At 42.3% G+C, this 22,756-nt stretch overlaps 1 protein-coding gene across 1 annotated transcript in view; it reads right to left on the bottom strand.

Moving 5' to 3' along the window:
- HS6ST1 (heparan sulfate 6-O-sulfotransferase 1) overlaps positions 1 to 17,801 on the bottom strand; it is a 197,376-nt gene extending 179,575 nt beyond the window's left edge. The window contains exon 1 of the mRNA XM_082319403.1: positions 16,962 to 17,801. Within this exon, the coding sequence (XP_082175529.1) occupies positions 16,962 to 17,479 (518 nt within the window). The 5' untranslated portion in view covers positions 17,480 to 17,801. The remainder of the gene's footprint in view (positions 1 to 16,961) is intronic.
- Between the last annotated feature and the right edge of the window lie 4,955 nt (positions 17,802 to 22,756).

Raw genomic sequence — 22,756 nt, 5'->3', positions numbered from 1 at the left:
CAGCAACCCACGCCCTCACCTTGCACTACCTTGCTAATGGAGTCATACCCCTAACAGCTCGTACTTCAGAGACACCTCCCTTCTCCCAAACAAGCGGAACTCTAGTTAGATATAAACAGGAACCAAAACCACACGAATGCTGAGAAAGCTGAACTCCATATTCAAAGCCTAGATCCATGTTTGTGTCTGATACTAATGCAGTGTCTCTGTCTTCCTGCCAACTGATATCTGAAAGCTGGTCCTGTCTCCTGGGCTAGCTTACAATTCACCATCTTTATAAAAACTTCTTCAGAGCTGTACAGTGCCATGACAAAGGAAAGGAAAAATAAGAGCACCCAGTACCTGCCCAAGCTACTGAAGTGACTCCCACTGTGACTATGTCCCAAAGTCCCATTTCAAAGGCTGGGTTTCTCCTACTCCCCATTTTGTGTGCCTTTGAGGCAACTTTTCTAACCTGAGTAAGCTGAAGTTAAAACATTTTTGGGCCTTGTTTCTTTGTAGAGGTCAGGATTGCAGTTTTCACACTGCTGTAGATATGCTCCAACAGCAGTGACATACTCTGTACCTGTCCCATTCTACCATCACTATTTTATTTACAAAGAGCAAAAGAGCACTCTGGCATGACAGAGAGGCTAGCTGATGAAATCAGAAATCATCAGAGGAAGCCTTACAACATCATGAATGACTTGGCCAGTCACACAGCTCAGTTCCTTCATTTAATTCTATCTTACACGCTCAACTAAGGCTGCAAAAGAAATAGGGGTCTATTTAGTGCCATATAGATAGTTGCATTTGTAGACAGGACATCTGTCACCTAAGAGCAGCATTGAAAATACTGACCAGATGGATATGAACTTTTAGCACATTAAGCATATTCTACATTGATCTAGTGACCTGGGGGCAAAAAGCTCCAGATATCTCCTTACATGACCTCAAGGCACTGGTCCCACCTCCAAGTAGACCACTTACAAGTACCATTCTCATGCTTATACTCCTCCTCTCTCTCCTGTGACACCATCCACCGTGTGCTGAACAGAATGAAGAATAAATTCCTCAAAACTTGCCTGTGGCTTTCCCATACAGGCTTGGAGGTGTGATTTAAAAGCATGGTTTAGAAGCATGTGAACTTTATAGAGTTTAAAGGGAGCTTAAACAGCGAGGCCTTTGTTTCACTTTGCATCATCAAGCAGGGTGAAAGAAAAAAAAAAAAGATTGTGATATGTACTGTAGTTCTAGCTTTAGCCATTAGTCACATTTAAATTAGTTACAAATAGGAAGGGGGAAGAAAGGCCAATGACCAGAATGAATTGGTATAACCAGCTCCTATTCTGAGTTCCTTCACCACTATAAACACTTGCTTAATTATTTTCTGGAGCACTAGGCTTGTATTATTAATTGCAGAAATCCACTAAGATTCCGAGTTCCTACTCACACCCAGTAACTGGATTTGTTTGAAGGGAGGACTGTTTGTGCTTTATCCTGTGGGAAGTTGTTAACGCCCAGTCATTTCCCCCTCGTATTCTCTCCTCACTGACCCCAGAGAGACCACTTCACATGAAAAAGAGTTTTTCTTCTTGAGACAGGGATATTACAGCAGTATGCACTGTACAGTAAATCCTGAAGTATCCAAGAACTTAATAGCTGACACCTTTGGAATTCACTAGCTTTGGTTCTGATCTATACTAGGGGTTGTTTTGCACAGATTACAAAATTATTTTCAGAATAATTCAAGATATCATGGTTCATGCAGATATAGCATCCTGCTTGAGTTTACTGCATCTGTTTTAACTTGGTTTGGTTTAAACTTTCACAAACATCCCAACGCAAACAGATATTCCCGTGAAAAGGAGTAAAGAGCCATATAAATTCCTCGGTATGTAAGTAATTCTACTGACTTCCATAAGAGAAGGCTGTTCTCAGATCCTTTTTGCACTAGGCAAAACTCTCTAAACCTTGCTTACCCACAATAGTACAGTTGACAAATATAACTGTTCTTTTTGTTCTCATGAGCAGTTATTTCCAGATTTGGGATTGGCCAGGCTTCAATCCAGAAAACAGACTTTTCATGACAACCCCCAAATAACTTCAGAAGTCAGGAAACATCCTAGTTAGGAAAGGGGTGGATTCATCCTGCCTGAAGTATTTGGCAGACCAAGCAACCCACATCTCCCAAATGTTCAAAGAATCCATCCTTCAATTTCTGCAAGATTTCCAGCTGGGTGTTACACTGACAACCAGTGCTTTATCATAGCCAACTGCTATCCACGCAGTATACAGGAGAAACTATTGATCATCCAGTAAGTTTTATAAATTGCAGTTGCACCCTTCCTATTGTGATTTATACTGTCATTATAGTCCAGCTACACCTCAAGTGTCAAGTCCTCCCCCTCCAACACTAGCTAGAGCACAAGGAAGAAAATGCTCTCATCAAGGCCTTTCAAGAGAAAGCCTCAGGGGGAAGTTATTTCCAAATGGAAGCAGTCATGCTGCGGACACTCAGCAAGAAGATTTACTTCTGCATTCGTTTCAGGATATTTAGGAAACTGATTTAGAAGATCTTTACTTCTAGTGTCTGATTGAGTGACAGGAAATCTTCTCACAGTTACCTTGTTACACAGTCTACTCCAAGCTCACTCCTTCGGCAGATCCTGAGACAGGAAAGACAACCCTCCTTGTGGTGAGGCATAACCTACTAGCGTAAGCACACGGAAGAGCACTCAACATGCACATTTTGTAATCCTAGATTTGGTGTCTTGGCATATCCCATGGCAAGCAGTTTAATCTTTGCCTCTGTTTCCACATTTCTAAAAAGAACATATAATATCCCAGCTCAACATGGCATAGGGATTAGCAGTTATACTGTAGAGGAATTTGAAGAAACACAGTATGCACACATACATATCCCATGTATGTGCTCTTCAAGAACAATAGCCCTTACATACCTTTTCTAGGGAATGGCTTCGTCATCTGTGGTTTCAAAACTGGGAAACTAATGGGATACAAATATTTCTCCATTTTTGCGCAAGCAACCTATTTCAAAAGAGCTCCAGGGTGATACATGCAACAGATAATACAATAAAAAATAACTATTGTCAAAATACTTCAGGTCAGGTGTCAAGTAGCACGTTCCCTGGATATGAAAAGCAGGCAAAGTTCTCTGCTGCCTTTTAGAGATGATGCCTGGGCTATTGACAAATACAAACTGACATCCGGGTATAGCAAGAATGCTATAAACCTTTTTATGCACCAAAAGAGTTTGCTGCTGATGCTGCTTTCTTCACATGCTGCTGTCCTTGGCCAGTCACAAAGGAGAAGCTCTCTTAACGGCTTTGGTGACAGGGAGTGGGGAACAATGCATGGTTCCCCCAGGAGCCATGAAAGAAGCAATCCCTGCACTTGAGAGCTCAACTGTTTAGGAGGAATATAAAACCTGTGCTGAACAGTTACAAAACCCAGCACACCCCACACCCCCCCCAATCACCTTAAAATTTAGTAACATAAAAGCTGTCTGTGCAAATAGCGTGCATAACCCAGTCTTAGCATTGTCAAATAAACAGAAAAACTTGCCTGAGCAAGCTGGGACAGACAGCCGGGTTAAGAACAGTTTCTACTAGCTTCCCTGAAGTACCTAATAATATGGGCAACAATCCAGAATTTGTAATACACAACTTCCACGCCCCTGGCTGGGCCTTTTGCTGGGATGGAAATGGGATGGACAATTTCCTACTGCTTTCCAGTTGGTGAAATCTTATTAGAGTAAACAAAACTGTTTTCATCAACCAATTTCAAAGGTTCAGACAAAATGAGTGTATTTCTCCTGCTGACAGCTACTGTTATAAGCACCGTGGAAACACTTCAGCTAACTACGGGGAATATTTCTTCCCAGGAACTGCCGTCCTAGGCAGGTTAACACCTAGGTAAGAACCACTGGCATAAGCATAATCCAGAGAAATCTTCAGTAATGTTTCTGAGAAAAGGAAGTTCAAGGAGGACCTGACAGATACAAACACCTGACTGACAGGCCCATGAAAGTGACACGGCTTCAGCCCCTGCTTGAGCAAGCAGGATACTCCAGGACACCCAAAGCCAGCCACCTCCAGGCAGCAAGCATGTGTGATTTTTTCCCTCGTGCAACACCATGTTTGGCCACACCAATCCACTCATTTACCATGCCACTAGCTTATCACACAGGAACCCATTTCCTGAACTGAGAAAACTGAAAGGACTGTGTAAAACTTCCATATCACAGCCACCACAAGTTAATCCATTTCAAAGCACTAATCCTGATTTTTGAGACCTCCCTTGAGCTTTGATTAGGCTTTCAGGGAAAGATACCTTTCTTCTTTAATGCATCGCTACATCACAGAAGCTGCTATAAGCAGCATGTCACAGCATGGAAAACCTTCAGACTAGCTGAAGGCAAATCCACGACCTTTTCAGTTGTGTCAAGGCAGCTAACACACTGAGGAAAAAGTAAAAAAGTTACACAACTTGCCAAATTATTCTTCCAAGGAGTTGCCTAAATCATATTATAAAAATATGTTGTTAGCAGTTGCCAGTTGAAGAGCTAAACATGTTTTAGAAGCCAGGAACAAATGCCTTTAAAATTTACTAAGCTAGTTGTCTCACATACTATATTTATTCACACTAAACTTTTCAAGTATTTTCTTGCATGTTGTAGTCCAATATTGTTCCTTTAAACAATTACACACAGTTTCAGCGTCAAATCCTACAGAACTCCCAAGGCAAAGAAATTTGGTGGAAAGGCAGGCAAGAAATTCAAACTGTGTCTTCACTAAGATCAAACACTTTATGGTTATTTAACAAAAAGCTTTATTGGTAAGTAACAAACCATCTAATACCTGAAAATCCCAGTCAACACAAAGTATGCGTGGTTTCTTCTTTTTTCCTCATCCTCAGTTATGGACTGATTATCTCATTTTTCTTCTGTCCCCAACCTCGGATGCTCCTTTTACAACCAGAAGTTAAGTACAACTCCTCCTGCCACTGAACAACTTGCTAGTACTCCCTTTTTGGTGGGAGTCACATCAGTCTTCATGACATATGACCAAACCTGAGTTCATACTAATAGAATTGTGGCAGCTGTTTTTCAGTCCCTTCTTGACATACCCAAGTCACAAGTAAGAGACCACCTATAGCTAGCCCTCTCTTACTAGAAACAGTCAAAGATGGGGTTATTTTTTTTAAATCAAAACTCATAAATAATTCAGTGATTTCTGTTTTATCATTTCAATATGTGGAGCTGGCATTTTCTTAAAAAAAGAAAATGAAACTCTCATATAAACTGCTAGTGCACTTGTCTGCTTGGAGCCTGACTGATTTCTGAACACTTGGGGTTGAAAATTGGTAAATGGCCATTACAGTGGAACCGCTGAAAATAGTAATTGGCTAATTTTGAGTTTCTGCAATACGTGTGTTTCTTATGTATGACTGGCTGCATAAACAGGTGTCTGCTTCATCCAATTTAGTAAAAGTCATGAAAACAACCCTTTCTGAGTTAAGAGGCTCATCCTAAGATGGTAATACCTCACTCAAAAGATTTAAGTGTATTGACTGTATTAAATTTGACTGTTGAGATTAACAGTTGTTTCTGATGCTGGCGTAGTTACATTTTGTAAGCCTAAAACTTTCTCGCCAATTAAAAAAGGGGGCTCTTCAAGAATTAAAAAGAAACCCCAAATAAAAATCTCAAGACACAACCAGCATTTGGAAATAGACACATGGATTTTCTTTTCATATTCTGGAACATGTGGGGTTCAGAGTGCTGGAGTACGACCATCCTCTCCATCATAAGAAGTCTGCAAATTAAATATAGAAAAAATAGGACATTTTTGTAGTTACTTCCCGCCATGTTAGGCCTCAAGCTGCTTGTCTACTCAGCTTCAGAAACACTTACATGCATGCGAACGGTAAATGGACTACATTCACATCACGACTAAGAAAGGTGGAGGAAGGTGATCACACAGATTTATGGGGAGAAACCTTGGTTAAAAAAAAAGAAAAGCCATAAAGCAAGCACAGGTTTAAGTAAACGATTTCACCCTCTTCTGACTTACCCTAATTTAACAAAGCACGTGATGTCTTGCAAGAGTATAAAGCATTCGAAGTGTAATACATCCTATTAAACATATTCTTCCTTTCTAAGAAAATATAGCTGATTTCACTTGCTTATTAAGTGATTACTTCAGAAGCACGCAAAAAGTGATCAGATGGTTTGGAGCACATTGTAGGACTTTCTGGGCATAGGGGACTACTTTGACCATGGCTTGCACACCACACAAGCTGAAGAGTCAAGTCACAGGCATCTATGCCAAGATGACACTGCCTTCAAGCAAACTAAGCATATGACAGAAAAGGACCCTAGCATTTCAACTCCTGCTTCAACACCAAACATTTCTGAGGATGTCTAATCAAAATACCAATGCTAACCTTTTCCATGGATAACAGCATTCACCACGTGTATAACACTGCAGGTCTACGAGCTCTCAGTTGTGAACAACAACCAAGGAACTTTGCATTTCAACACAGGAAACTTCTCCCTTGATAAGCAGATTGGGCATATTAGAAAGCATGACTGAATTTGCCTGAAAATTCAAGATGTGATGGAAGTGGGACCTACTGGCTGATTCAGAGTTCAAGTCCTACTTCTAGTAACTTACGAGAGTGAGAAGGGTTAGGCAGTAAGAGATCTCTAAAGTGAAAGAGGAAGATTTAATTTATCAAGTTCAGGAAGATAGCGCTGAAGTAATCAAGGCACAAAAAGATGCCAGCCTGGAGGAAAGTGTTAGTGCAGGGAATGGAAAATAAAGGTTGTTCAGATATTATGAAAAAATAACATGCTGCTCAGACAAAGCCTGTTTGCAAAGTACAAGAGAAAGAGCAGGATTAAATGCTGTGCCGAAATAATGGCTTGAATAAAGAAGGGCAATATTGAGTCATTAGTCTTTAGCGTAATATTACATTTCAAAATCAAACCTACCAGTAGCAACAGTAGGAATCCTGATACATGTAACACAATATGGTTGTTAAAAATACAGGACCTCACTACAATAATGGTGAAATTAATGGTTAAGTCTTTGGCCAGGTCTAAGGCTCTACTGGAGTCAGGCTATGTACAGACTAGAAAGATGCTGTCGTTTTTAAACATATATGGAAATCTGGTCAAAGAAATCAAAGGAAAACCTCAGGGCAAAAACAGACTCAAGATGATTTATTTTGGATGTGTTGCAAATAACAACACCAACCACAACAGTATAGTCAGTGATGGAAACTCCACTCAGATGCTTGGAACGAAGTTCCAGCTCTGTCCCCCTAGAAAAGATGCTAAGGCATTTCCTTACCTGAAAGGGCTCCTATGCGTTAAGTATGGCTTTCCTGTACAGCATACAATGGATGAAGTATTTCCCTTAATAGGGGTTTTCATCTAAATGACCCCTACTGTACTTGCTTCAGGAGCCAGGATAAATCTGTTCAATCTTCCTCCTTGCAGAACTACCTGAGCCACATCTGTCTTCTCTCTTTCAAAGACCTAAAAAAAGGTACAGGTGGCAAGAAAGAGAAGAGAAAGAAGCAAAGAACAGAGGAAGGTAATCCTGTCTTTTATGATTTAAGGCATGTTAACAGAAGGGATGGTTGACTGATTATGATTATACTCTGCGATTCTTGTGCTGCTTGTTCTTTCCCCATCTCCGCTAGGAAAGCAAAACCTGTCTGGAAACTGGTGCGTCAGCATGCTGCTGCTGTTTGTCTTAGCTATGAGGCATTGATTTTTTTCCCAACACTTTGATATAGGGTCACAGATATCCTAACTAAAATCTTTACTGAGAGCAAGGGGGTCACGGCAGCAAGAGCTGTTAGTTTAAACAAAAAAGTCAATTCTATTTTTACAGTATTTGTTTGGACATTTAAATTTTCTGAGAGACCTAAGAGGAAAAAATACAAAAAAGACTTTTTTCTTTAAGCTGTTTAATATAAAAATGGAAAGAACAATGCACACTCTTCACAAAATCTTCTTTCAAAAGCCACTGAATATTTCCCTGTAATCAGGTATCTTATACACGTGTATGTCTAATTAACACATGAGCTAAGGCTAAAATGTAGAGTAACTCCAATATGTGGAAGGAGTTTTAAGAAGGCAGCACTTTTACTTCTTTAGCACTTGTCCAGAAACTAGGCCCCTTTCAACATATCTGAAATTAGACAACGAAAAGTCACCAGGCATCCTGAAACTCTAAGCAATGATATTTGGCCAGAAAATCTTAAATTGTCTTCTTAGTACTTCAAGATTAACATTAACCAAAAAGGAAATTTGGTATATTTTTAAAAACAAAAATACAAAGGTGGCTCAGGAAGCTCAGAGGTCTCCCATCTCACATAGAAGAGTTCCATAAAAGGAATGATAATATTTCAGTCTACAGTAAGGTGTAATCAAAGAATGCCTGCTTAATAGGCTTGAGATTAGTTATGAAGCAAAACACGGTCAGACCATAAAAAAAGTTAACTGTAGATCACTGTTTTCTTGTTTAAATTGGCAGGAAATTGTGAAATATTTCCTCTATAAAAACATAGGTGAGCTATTATGTAGAATTTACCATTAATAGGGTGGAAGAAAGGGAAGTACAAAGCAAGTAGTAATAACATGCTAAGAAACCAGTTGCTTCTGAAAGAGACAAAGTGACTGAGCAGGAAAGGTCTGTACATTAACATACAAGTCTGAGATTTATGGTCAAAGCCAGCTTTAAGACAGACCACTTAAGAGGTGTTTTAGGTTGTGAATGAATATAACACCAGGTGCTATTTACTATATACTTTGTAAGAGGCTTTAAGAGATATACAGGTGAAAAAGCTATGTAATTAGTACTGCTAAGAAATTCAGGTTACAGTTAGAGGTGGACAACAGGAGTTTCTTAATCCTTTCTGGTTGCATCATTGGAACAGAGATGCCCCAGGGTATTTCATATCCTTAGGTCTACTCAGCAATTTGTAGGAATGAAGCAGCATTCAGTATAGTATATCATACCATACTTCTGAGGCTAAGCACAGAAATGAGAATGGATGTATGCCATTTAACACAAGAAACAACTAAACCCTATTAAGTATATGATGTGCTTTTCATTTGATGACCTATCTCTGCACGGACCTCTCCTGAAAACACTTTTTCCAGTCATGAGATAACTCATGCTCCAATAGCCACGCATTGGTAAATAGCTCCTCCTTTGGCAGTAACACACAAGACTATGTGAAGCATCCTCTTCAGATCTGAAACTTGACATGCTACAGTACAGAGGTGTTTAAGGCTCTTTGTGTCTTTGTGGCAACAATCTCCAAAAGACTCTTCAGAGAGATTTTCAGACTGGATTTTCAGCAGAGTACTCTGTTACGGAAATAGAAGGGTGAACAAAAACACATCAAACAGCGATTACAGAAACTGTGTCGCCTTGAATCTATGCTAGTGGTTATTTTTTCCTCATCAATTCTACTGTAATTGCTTTAGAAAAAAATAGAGATTTTTTTTTTTAAGGTCAACCACCATTTCAGAAACGAGAATTTGTAACGGACTACTTTAGCTCTGTGTTCCTCCTGTGCTTCATATACTCTTTAAACACACTATCACTAACATCTTTGTTTAGGAAAATATTTGCTTCTTATGTTTAAGTATCATTCCTTTCCATCCACATCGAGGTAGACTCCATCAAAAACCTTGACTTGGCAGCTATCACAATTGTGATTATTAGGAATTAAAGATTATGCTTTATCCTTGCAAAGCACAATTTCAGTCAATCATGGAAAATTTATCTCTGCTCTAATACGTTCTGGAAATACAGGCATAAACAAAGATAAGCTTTGTGGAGTTAGACTATGCCACTTCGGCTTTCTAAAGCAAGCCCAAGAAGTGTTCACTGACAAAATATTACCTATTTAAAGCATTACTACCACAAATTTGGTAAAGTTGCTGCCATATAACTGGAAGCTTAAAATAAAGAGACACAAAGCAGTGATCTTCGTTCTATGACTGACTGAAGGCAATTGTCCATGCTGCTTTCCCACTTTTTGAGCTGTACAAAAGCTATAACCTGGTAAAAGACAGCAGGATGTACAGTAGAAAGACTCAGAACATGTGCAATACATTCAATAAGCCAGATATTCCTAACTGAATTTAAAATTGGGTGTGTTCTATCTGTACAGTTACTCTTTGCTTCCAGGTCAAAGTAACTAGAATACCACAGCCACAACCGCAACCCCTTTGACTAATCTCTATCATGATTCTTCTGTGGCTCTGCTTGTCACTGTTGTGATTAATATTTGGGTTAGGAACACGTTGGCAAGGAGTCATCTAGGACTCTGATGAGAGCCGGAAGCGTGGGCATTGCGTACAAATATGATTCAGACAAGGCACATCAATTTCACCTATGAAATGAAATCACAAAGAAGTTTTCTTAAATAACTCTGGGCCTGCATATCCCGAATTACTTTCTAGAAAACAGGTCCCAGGTTACACTCCTCCAATTTCTACAACAGGCAGCCAAAAGCTTTTGCTGACCGATGAACAAACCCATTAAGTCTGACCCTGCAAATCAATGAAGGAAGAGGCCACAAGAGGAGGCTAATCTCTTCCTTCTTCCTAGAAGAAACAGATGGCCCAGAGGGAAGGCAGTATTGTAATAATCTCCAAGTTATAACATAATCTCCTCTAGCCCTGCTTCCTTAAGAGGTAATATGACTTCTTCCAGTTCACATCCGAACATCCAACTACAGACCTCAACCAGCCTCCTGCAGGGAAGAGGCCTCAACACACATACCTAGGCATGCCCCACCCCGTCACACCAGGTAAGTCTGCAGCTGCTCTATCAGGCCACATCAAATTCACGTCCTTGCAGATCACACGTTATTTTTCACCTAAAGCTCCTACAGCACTAATGAACTCCAATTTTCTTGAATCACACCAATTTTTTTAAATCACAGATTTCTTTCAAGATGCGACATAAAGTTCACAAGGTGGCATTGCTCAAGATCACATTAGTTTGGAAGAGGTATACACACACTAAAATTGCTCAATGACTGATAGAGAATAGGCCCTCTATTTGGCATTTCAAACTGACAAAACAGGACCATTCAGCAGATCCTTGAAAACTGGGCATGGCATTGGTTTGGCCAAGATGTTTCACGCAAAATGTTACAAACTGTAATCTCTAAAAAAAAATTTGCATGCACTAGTGTGCTGAAATACATCAGCTGTGCATTTACGTTTGCAGTGGACCATTCCTTAAGACTGTTCTTACACTGGGAGTATATAACAAAGCATCCAGTTCAGTCATTAATAAAATTCAAGCCAGCTCTTTTAAAGTAATTATTTCTGAACTGTTCGTTAAAAAAAAAAAAAAAAAAAAAAAGCTGATTATCAAAGGTTTTACTCAGAATAGCATACAATTTTATTTGTAGAGTAGGAAAGGATAAGGGCAAAAAGGCAAAATCTGAGGTCTGGGTAAAGACTGTTTGCAAACTTCTAAGCAGAAAACCAAAATTACTATGTTATGACGCAACTTTTCGTTAAAGATTAATGAAAAACAGCCAAATGCATAGTTTTGCAAAATCAGTGGATGTATACACGCAAGCAGGGACATATCTAAGGACACATCCTTTTGCTTTGCCACCAAAAGAAAAAAATAGAGTAATTAAACTCGATGTACTAGCCAAAGTCTTAAGCTCAGATAAATACAGTACCTCAAACTTAAGGCAGCTATTTGAAGAGTTCCAACGTTCAGCTACTTCTAGTTACTATGGCAAATTTCAAGATTTTCACTACAAAACTGTCCGGCCCTTCAGAATTGTTTGGATCTGAAAGACCAATCTGGCTTTACGAGTGAGCACAACTGGGTGCAAAAGGTTTCATATTAGACTAGCAAGCTCTAAAATAGTCCACATGCCAAGGATTTGAGATAAGAATCAGGCTACTGAAAATAGGTTTATATTGATACTTCCCCACCAGTCCTTAAGAGAAACTAGTTTGAGTTGAACTGGTGAGTGGAAAAAATGCCCTTTACTCCCTGCAGACAGGTATTTCACAACGCCCAGCACACACAGATCCACAAAGAACGATAAGCCTAAATTTTAAAAAGTGCTAATATTATAAAAATGATTTGGTAAAGCCTTTCATTCTCAAACAGTTGGTCTCTTGACAACGTGTCTCTGCAGCTCCTAAGCACACATATAATAAAAACCTCATCAAGAACAGATCCCTGCAAAGGGACAGATATGTGGTTGGAAGCTGTGAAAGTTCACACTTCAGAAAAATCAAACTAACAAACTGCTGAGCCCTGTTAATTGTTTCTTTAAAAAAAAACCCAACCAAAAACTTAAGCTCTAAATAGCTTATCAGAGAGATTCTAAAATTTGGACTGATCTGTAACAGCAGGTTTTACTAACCTGCCGTAGATTTCTTACATAAAAGTATGTGGATTACAATTTTTTTATTTCTAAAGCATACGAAATCTTGAGAAGAAATATTGAAATTGGAAGCACGCACATGCTTTTAAAATCACAAAGAAATACTTTTGTCAATTTTTTTGTCCATAGATGAACTCAGAAACCAAACTCCCATGACAGACTAGCACAGAAACACGTACACAAAGACAAGACTAAGCTAGTGTCTTCAGGTGGCTCATTAGAAAAGAAAAAAAGAAAAAAAAAATCCACCTGGTGCTTGAAAGAGAATAACAGAAGGCAGAGCATGCATGTGAGCTGAGGGAGCACAGAGCCAGCAATGCCCTTCCAACACTCTACCAAGTACATGGGTTCTCCACAGCAACAGGCAGCTGGCACGAAATGCATTTTTAAAGGAGCTGCATGCCTTAAAGTCCTCTCCACGTGAATAATGTGTCTTCAGGAAAACACCAGCTTAGATGCTCGTTTTCATGAGACAGAAGAAACCAGCAGGATAGCAACGAAGCCGAGGTTGGTTGGTTGTTTTGTGTTTTTTTGTTTTTTGGTTTTTTTTTTTCTTTTGAGAAGAGGTGGGAGAGGAAGCACGTAGGATTCCTTCAGCGTAATTTATTTGTTTTATTGTTCCCGCAGCACATATTACACTAGAGTCAAGCTCACGCATGAAGCATCCTACAAGGACAACTTCCGTGCTCCCAACACAAGAGCAGAGCTAGGTGATCTGAAGAAGGACGCAGCCAGAAGGGCACTGAATCGCATCTCCTCCAGTGGCTAACAAGGGAACCTTTCCAACACCTCTAAGGGCTTTCATTTAGCCTTTTAATGGAGGAGATGGACAAGTTACTAGTGGATCACTTCATAGATTTTTCTAATTCTGAAAGCCAAATTAAAGAACTGAGCTGACAGAAAAGTTTGGCTTTTTTTCAGAATCAACTGAAGAGATTAGATCTCTTGCAGTTTTAGGTGAGACAAACTTAAGGGAGCAGTTCACAGAAACTGCTTAGCCTCTGCTTTCCGAAATAATCATCATGATGACTCAAAGCAGGCATCATAGTATTATCTGCTTTTTTAAAAAAAAAAAAAAAAAGGTCTCTTCCAGCAGTTATTTATGCCTGGTAGTACAAGGAATGAATAGGCCTCCATTCCCAAAAATCTTGGAATTTGCCCTCTACTAAAACCATTAAGAGAACTGCAGCTAAGTGACTTAACTGATAAACACAGCCAGCTTCAGAGTTCCTTGGAGTCCCAAGTTTACAGCCCGCAAACAAATCAATCTTTCTTTTACTGGCTGTGTATAAAACATAACATTTGCTTCAAGAAGTGCTTGTCCAGAAGTCTTTTGAATACAAAACAGGGAAAGTCACTAGCAGGGGAGTGGGAGGGGGATGAGAACCAGTAGTTTGTTGTTGGTTTTGTTTTGTTTTAAAAAAAGAGTGCTGACCCATTAGAGCTAAAACACCCATCTCTAACTGCTTGAGGTATCAATGCAAAGGAAAGAAAGAAAGAAGAAGAAGAAAAAAATTGCAGTCTTTGGCAATCTAGGGCTCTTAATCATTAAGTCTAACACACAACAGCAGAACAATAAAAAGAGCAATTGCATTGTAAATTTATGTACCATGCACGGGTTATGGAATGTAGTGCAATAGGGCACTGTGCAGTTATAAAACTGCATTCCTTACAAAGTTAACAGCTTTAAGCTCATGATTTGTACATGTGGGCAATACTGAATGACCTTCATGCTTTCCAACATTCACTAGAAGGCAGATTTACTTGTAATCACAAGTCAGCTGGTTTGTTTTGGGGGATAAAACATATAGTTGGAAGAACAAAGGTTTAAACTTTGCATTAAGTAGTAAATGCAGAGACCAGTACACTAGCTTTGAAAGCTGAATTTGAAGACTGTGCTCCAAAACCTGAAGTGGATAATATTAGAATCTGAGTGAACCCTGCCGGAATGGTTGTTTACTGCTCCTTTTTCTTTTTTTTTTTTTTTTTTCTTTTGAAAGAGAGAGAGAGGTATTTTCATAGTTCAGTTCCATTATAAAACAGTAGCCTCTCTAGCATATGCCTTCTGTAAAAACATGTCCTGTTTCAATGTAAAAGATCCAATGTTCACAATGGAGAAATAAAGTTATATTGCTGTTAGTGTAACGGACATAATACAAGACTATCCTTTTTCTAACAAAGAAAATCCATCAAATTTTTATTTTAAATGAGCATTGCCTGTCTCTGATTCCCAATTTTCTCAGATATGCAATAAATAATAGTTTGGAGAAGGTGCCTACTAAACTGGACTGCAGTACAACAGAGCAGTATCCTAGGACAGTATTATTAAAATAACCAGCAGCTGTTCATTGCACCAAAACCATCCCCAGGATACAATGAGCAGTAAATTCTGTTTTTTGTTTAACAGACTGGACCTTAGATTATCTAAAACTTCCACATCATAGTTCTTACACTGCTGAAAACAAAGTTCTAGTTTAGATTTAAGGGAAGAGACCACATTAAGCAGAACTATTTCTGGACATGCAGAGACATGAGGGAATGGGACAGGAGTAATTATTTTTCCTGCACATCCAAAAATCAAGACAGTTAAGAAGCATATTGAAGCATATAGTTCCTGATCTTCCAAAACAAATGGCAAACAAAATCTTATTTACAAGCATCTGAGATGAGGCAATAGGCTTCTGGTTCTCAACTTCCTATGAGCTGCAGTAAGGAATTTAATTGCTACTTCACAACCTGAAGTGCCCTGTTCTCAGGTACCTATACAAAAAAACAACTGCTAAGTAGGATGAGACAGTTAAATACTGAACACATAGCAGATTTTAGTACAAAATTGCCAGTGGAAGCACACAAGGCTCTGGGACAATTCATAAAACTACACAGGTCTTTTTACATAAGGTTAATGGTTTGCTAGCCAAGCGCCAAGGTTCATGAAACAGGTAATTTTTTGTCTTTTTTAAATCAGATTTGAACTTTGTGCATTTTTTCCTTACAACGCTTCACTAAAATCTCAACAGCAATCAGATGGGCTGAGAATATTTTACTCATAGGTGTTTTCAAGCACCTTATTAATAAAATAAGAGACCACAGGAAAGCCTGAATACTCAGCCCATTAGATACACGCTTCAGTTTGCTGCTCCTGGGTCAGGCAGCATGACAGCAATCTGAGCATAGTACTTGGATGACTAACACTGAAACGGGTTGAAAACAGCAGCAATCATGACAGAGACAATAAAGAACCCCAGCAATCACGCACAGCTCCAATGAAAGAAAAATGATTAAAAATAGCTTTTAAAAAGCATAAGAGAAAAAACAGTTATGATGCTAAAACATACTTTCTTAAAGGCCACTTTTCGCTAAAGGGATTATGTATGGTATTAACAATACGCATATAAATAAAGCATATGGCATAAGCAAATGTTAGCATAAGATCCTGGACAGCTTTAAGAATGAAACTTTAAAGCAAACAGATTACAGCGTGTCGTAACAAAACCACTGATATGTCAAGGAAGGTATGCGTGGTGTTAAAAAATAGTGATCATAAAAAAACCCCATCTCCTGAAATAAAAGACACAAAGATATATTCAGCTAAAAGAACATAATCTTTGGAGATCTTAATATAAGCCACTGTCTTTACCAGAGTACTTCAGATAGAAAATTCCTCTGAAGCTTATCATTTATAAAGAGACCGAGGTAGAGAAATAATGGGATAAGAGGGCAGGAATACACTGCGTGTTCAACGGGGATGCACTGAGGGGTGCTTTAGGATGGCTCTCCCTCTCTCTGGTGCACAGATGAGGGAGGCGCAAGGAACATGTACAAGGTAGCTCCTTTCCCTAAAAGGTTTCACCTCAGGTCTCCCATCAAGATAAACAGCAAGGAATATATGAAAGGGTGTTTAAGGGATGTTTTCTGCAATGTGCAAAAAACTATCAGGCAGACAAGGGGGGTAAAACAAGGGGGTAGGCATGAGGACTGGTGGTCTGCTGTGCCTCTCCTCAGTTGCACTGGAGAACAATTTCAGCTGAAGGAAAAGGGGTGCACAGGTTAGGGCAAAGCTGATTACAAAGGCAAGCCTAAGACTAGGGTATGGTGTAATGGGTACTAAAAGGTAGCAAGTGAGGTCTGAGATAAAGACTAAGCGTTTAGAAAAGAGAGTAAGTGGCATAAACACATGGGCTTGCTAAGGGGTCCACAGAGGCTGCTAGAGCAGAAGAAGGTGGGCTGAGGGTACAGTGTGCTCGGGACGGAAAGAGCAGTATATTTGCCTGGGAATGCAGAGGAAAGGTGCAGGGCACAGCCTGGAGGACGGGAGGGGAGGACAGGTGAACCGGCTGAGGAAGGGTTCAGGGCAGGTTGGGGCACAGCACGTTAGCAGCATGCTGCAAGGCACCGGGAGGGGGGCTCGGCAGTGGCAGGGCTCGGGCGAGCGCGGCGGGCGGAGGGTGCGCGGCCCGAGGGGCAGCGGGGAAGGGGGAGACACGGCGGGCCGGTACCTGGGCGTCTTGGCGGCGGCGCTCTCCCGGCGGTCCAGCACTCCGGGCACGCAGTTGGTGAGCTCGGTCCAGTCGGCGTGCAGCCCGCAGCTCCAGCCCGTGGAGAAGCGGGAGAAGAGCCAGGTCTCCCGGCGGTTGGGGCGGTAGCAGGTGCACTTCTTCTGCCCGGGCCGGCAGTCGCAGGGCACTTCCAGCCGCACGTTTTGCACCAGGTGGCGGCCGAAGGTGGTGCCGCCGGTCTTCTGGATGTGCAGGAAGACGATCACGTCCTCGCCCTTCATGTCGAAGGCGAGCTCCCGCTCCAGCTCCCGCACGGGGAAGTAGTACTTCTTCACGTAGTGCGGGTCCGGCGTGGGGAAGAGGTCCAGCTCCTCCGAGTAGGAGCGGCCGCTGGGGGAACCCAGGCTCAGCCCCGGCCCCACGTACTGGTACAGGATAAGCATGAAGCACACCGAGACGGCCACGATCAGCAAGAACTTGCTGGTCCTCTCAACCATGGTCCTTCCCGCACGCTTCATGTGTCACCATCTCCCGGGGCTGCCAGCGCTGGGCAGACGGCGGCGGTGCCGGGGGGCGGGCAGCGGAACCCGGCGCCTGTGCCAGCCGCCTCCCCCCACTGCTCCCCGGAGCAGAGCCTCCCCGGGGGCGGCGGGCCGCTCCCTGGGTTACCTCGGCTCCCCGCTGTCCCCGCCCGCCCCGCCGCGGGCAGCGCCGGGAGCGGGGCAGGGGCAGCCCGCAGCCAGCCGCTCCAGAGGGGCCGCGGTAGAGCGGCGAACTTGGGAAGAGAGGGGCAGGAGCGGGGCGGAGAGGGACCGAAATGCAAAACCAGCCCCCTCTCGCCCTCCCCCCGCTTCAGGAAGCCAACCCCATCCCGCCGCTGCCTCCGCCGCGGCACACCGCCGTGCCCCAGCGGCACCGGCACGGCAGCGCCCGCCCCCGCCGCCGGCTGCACACGGGCTCGGCCGGCAGCGAGCGCTTCCTGCCCGCGCCGCCCCGCGCCCGGCATGCACAGCGCCGCCGCCGCCCGCGCCGCCCCGAGCCCGCCCGGCCGCGGGCACGCACCGAGCGGCGGCGGCGCGGCGGGCCCGCGCTGCGCCCGGCTCTCGGGCTGGAGGCTCCGCCCGCAGCCGCTCCCGGCCTCGGCTCCCCGGCCCGGCCCGGCCCGGCCCGGCCCGGCGCTGCCGACGCCGCCGGGAACGCTCCGCTCGCCGGCGCTGCCCTGGCCCCCGCGGGGCGGCCGCCTGAATCGCTCGCACTGCAGACCCGGCTGGGCTGCGAGGCGGCTGCGGCTCCCTGAAGCGCTCGGCTCTCGTCGCTTTCAGGGGCAGTCTTTACAGGCCACCTTAACGTTAATCCCGGACAGCGAGCCTTGGCACTCCTCGGGGGCTAGATTTCTACTCCCTTTTTGAAACAACGATTATTAGTAACAGGAAAATTTACATGGAAATAGGAGTAGGTCTTCCCACATGTGTCTGCTCCCGCTGCTGCCGCCACATGGGACACCACAAGCCTTTAGTTGCAGTGTCGCAACGGGATGCAACAGGAAAATGCTCTGGTCACACAGAGGGGGAGGATGTCTGTGAGCAGGAAGGAGCCTGCGCGAACCATCAGCCACCCAATTCCGAAAGGATAATAGGTGATGTTGAGGCAAAAATCAACAGAGGTGTTATTTACAGAAAACTTTGCCAGCGAAATGCTTTCTGCTGATCTGTTGGGCAGCCTTCCATCCAGCAGCCTTCCATCCAGCAGAATTCATTTGCCATACAGTAGTCTCGCAAATGAAGCCAAACATTGGGAGACCGAGGAGCTGCCAGGTGCGTAGCTGGCGTGCAGCAATATCCTCTGTAGGGCAGTAGTCAGCAGGGTGAGATGCTGTGGCAAGGAACAGTGCAATAAGGACCTACGGAGGCCGGCGGGTGTGCTTACAGCTAGGCTTAACCACCTTACCCAAGCGGAGTCCTCCCAGGAAGGTGCAAGAAGGGTCCCGCAGCTGGTCTGTCAGCCTGGCATCGAAAGGCAGGTGGGGTTCACTGCCACAAAGTGTCCCGGCAACCCCAGGAAGTCACCGTCTGGTGCCTCTCTCTGCTGCCTGTAAACAGAGGATGAAACATGGCCCCATGTCAAAGAGCACGGTGAGGCTCAGTGTAATGCAGTCATGCTGGAACTTCATCTAGACATGAGTTATTGTCTCTGCAGGATTAATAATATGAACAATTGTTAATTTCTAGCAAAAATTCTCTAACTAAAACACCATATCTCCTGTAATTACTGCTATTGATAACAGTTTTCCTCAGCTTCCAGTGCTCTTTGAAATAGAAGTTACGACTTGATTTTAGCACTAAAATATTCCCATCAGAGTACACTTTTTAATCCAAATTGTGTCTTATGGAAGTGTAAGGAAACACATGCAGATGAGCCATTGTTAAACACTGGGTCAAATTTATAAGGACTTAGGAGGAAATGAGATCCCAGATTTTCATTTGAACACCATGACTGATAAATCTGCTAGATTTTGAGATGGCTGCATTACTCACAAGTTGTGGAGCCCCAGTGAGTTATGCAGTTCTTCCCAAACAAGTAACAATAAAATGTTTATAGCACCCAAAAGCATCATATATTGTGTTCAAACCATTTATTTTGTTTGATATTTTCCTCTTAAAAGTCTGCTGCTGATTTTCCTCTGTTCACGTAGGCTAGTAACTCCAGAAACAATGATGTCATTCTTATATACAAAGTTCAGCCACATCCAGAAGCATCGTATGAATTCAATTTAAAGGTTTGAAATTTATATTATGATTTGGGAAATACAGGCATATACGTGAGGTTTACTACATGGTTGGACTATACACTGCAGCATAAAAAATGCAGAGCAGATTTTAGGATTGCAGTGTGCTTGCCTGCGGTTATAAACATATAAATATTTAGAAATGACAGAACTATGAAGAAATCAGCCATTGAGTTAATTCCAGTTCCATGAGCTATTTATTGTTAATGAATTGTTTTAACTGTAAGATTAACTTTTTTTTAGTTATACAGATGGAGATATTCCAGTGGATTTCGTTACTGATTTGTATTTGTGGTAAGTAAGTATAGTGCCTGTTTGTGAAAGAACATACAAAAATATGATCTATGAAAGAGAAACAGACCACAAAGGAAGATACAGAGTTATGGCTGAAAATGTGCTGTTTTCTTTACTGCAGCACCTTCCATCTAGAAGTGGGGGATGGTGAACATACTGGAAGTGTAAGGAAGGCCTGCGCCCTTCCGCCCTACACCCACCCACCCACCCACACGTACACGACAGCCTGCCTAGGAGACACTGCAAAACCAAAGCTCTGGGATCAACACTTTTATTTTTACTGAAATGCTGTGGAATTGTTCCCTGCTAATTCTATATGCTGCTCTGAAATGCTGGTATTTCAAAGGTGCTTCCAGGTATGACTCACCTAAGATGATCACTTAAGCAAATACTTAAATCAATCCCTATTTATACTCAAGGTAAAATTCCACTGAAGACAATGGCAGACTAGTTCTTCGCTGCACAGGGAATTAAACATCAAGTACTGCATCAGTGCTAGTTTAGACCAGGATGTTTCTTAGACCAGAGAAGATCGGCATGGAGTTAAAATAACAAGATCTACACTTTCCCTGGTCTTTCCATTGGAAACAACAGTGGAAAAGAGATCAGAAATCCGAAAAATACAAGTTGTTACTGCTGCCTCCTCTTACCTACTGCTACTGCCTGCTTATTCTCTGAGTTCACCTAGACCATACGTTTAGTCATTATCCATCTTTCCAAGCTGAATCTTCCACTCTCAGGCCAGACTTCCCTAGGCTTTCCTGCATCTCCTCTGGGATTCATCACAGTAGGTCTGACTAGCTCAAGGAGCAGAACTCTGTTTGCTATGAAGCAGTGAGAGTGACAAGCTGCAATCACCAAGCTGCCTGAAAACTAAATGTTTACATAGAACAAAAGCATTTTAGAGGAAAAAAAAAAAAAGCATTTGTATTTTTATCTCTAACCTGTGGACTGGGGGAGATGCATTTCAGATTTCCTCTCTCTGCATTCTTCTAGGCAAATGCAAAGAGAAGACCCCTCTTAGCCCACTGAAAATGTTCTTTGACACTTTGCTGTCTATCTGATACTTTGCATCCTAGTTTGGAAAAATAAATTTTGCAATCCATTCCTAGCATAAATCCTACCCTCAGTCATCTAATGGCTTAACTTGCAGTCATTCAACTGTACGCTGGGATCCGCTGTCTCTCCCCTGTTTGTACAGCCCTCAGTAAGTCATGTGGAAACTCTCATACTGCACGCTGCCAAACACCCCTTGTTCCACTACCAAGCCTCAGATGGCGATACCCCATCTCCGAATTCATAACATCACCTTCGTGTCCAGCGCAAAGGAGGTTACATCAGCCACACAGTTAACCATCACCAGCAGCTTGGGTATCCATTTAAAAATCATACCAAAAGCTGCAGGAACTCCAAAATCAACTGATTGAAGGTCATGTTGTATTTAAATCTGCACTGATGCAAGCTAGGACTTAAAAAAGTGGTAGGAAAGATGAAGTGCATCTTAGGTGCTAGGAGATTAAACCTTAGGTGGACTCCACGTGTTTTATTTTTTCAATATCATTTCCTTTATGCTGTGGTTGACACTGGACAGAAGACCAGTTTTAGCAGTGGCTCAAATTCTGCTCATTTATACTAACATAAAACTGAAATATCTAGTGACTTTCCACTCCAGATCTATGTTAGACTGAGCAGAACCCTCTTAATACAAGCAAATTGAAAGATGATATTTGTCATTTTCATAGGAGTCCAGTTGATCTAAGAGTATGAGTTTGACTGATTTGCAACCACTTTCCTAGTCAAGAGAAATCTAGACAGCTAGGCCAGCACTCATGATTTATTCATGGTACAACATTGCTAGGAGTGAGACACACAGATTAGAGATCCTCTTACAGATAACAAGAAATAAACACAAATTTTGCAAATGCAGTTGAAAAGTATTTTATCATTGCTTGCTGCTGGCCATTGGATGCCTAAATATTTACCTTAAGATCTAATAAAACATTCTGCTTTATATCCCACAGGGGCTATGCCTTCCCTGCAGAGAAGCCAAGAGTAGTGGCTTTGGTTTGCCTTGGAGTAAGCTGTCCCATTACAAAGCCATACTGGCTTACAGCAAGGTGCAGTACTCCATGTTCACCTGGGACTTCTGAGGGCCTCACTTTGGTTCCCAGCACGGCAGCCTCTCCCTTTCCCGCTTTTTCCAAGTAATTGCAGAATGCAGGCACTAAGGGACTAAGCCTTCAGACAATTTAGCCTGCATCCACACGGTTACCAACAGTGAGAGCAAACAGCACTTAGGCTTAGCTTTTAGACCTGTATGATGGGATGGGTCCACCAGTTTGGGTCTAAATTACTAACACGCACCTGAGGTCAAGATTTATGCATTTGCAGTTAGATGAAGAGCAATGTCTGAGTTAGTACTGAAGTGAGGACACACTCAGATATAGTGAGGGTGGAGCTTATTACAGAAAGCCTCCCATGAGAAAACAGCAGGAGGAAACACGTAAACCACATACCACCTCTGCCACCAAAACCTCAATGAAATACTTATCTCAAAGCTTAATAAGTAAATAGTAGTTTTATTAGGCAGGAGAAGTCTGAAGGCTTCTCAGCACAGAAGTTACACTAGTTTGCTGTGAACTAGTATAACTTAGTTAACTAAAGCAGTAAAAAAATCCTCTTTAAACACATGCAAACCCTAAGATATATCTCAATA

Source organism: Platalea leucorodia, assembly GCF_965183815.1.
Source record: "Platalea leucorodia genome assembly, chromosome: 8".
NCBI lineage: Eukaryota > Metazoa > Chordata > Aves > Pelecaniformes > Threskiornithidae > Platalea > Platalea leucorodia.
Note: the sequence above shows the minus strand (reverse complement) of the source record. Positions and strands in the feature narration are given on the sequence as shown.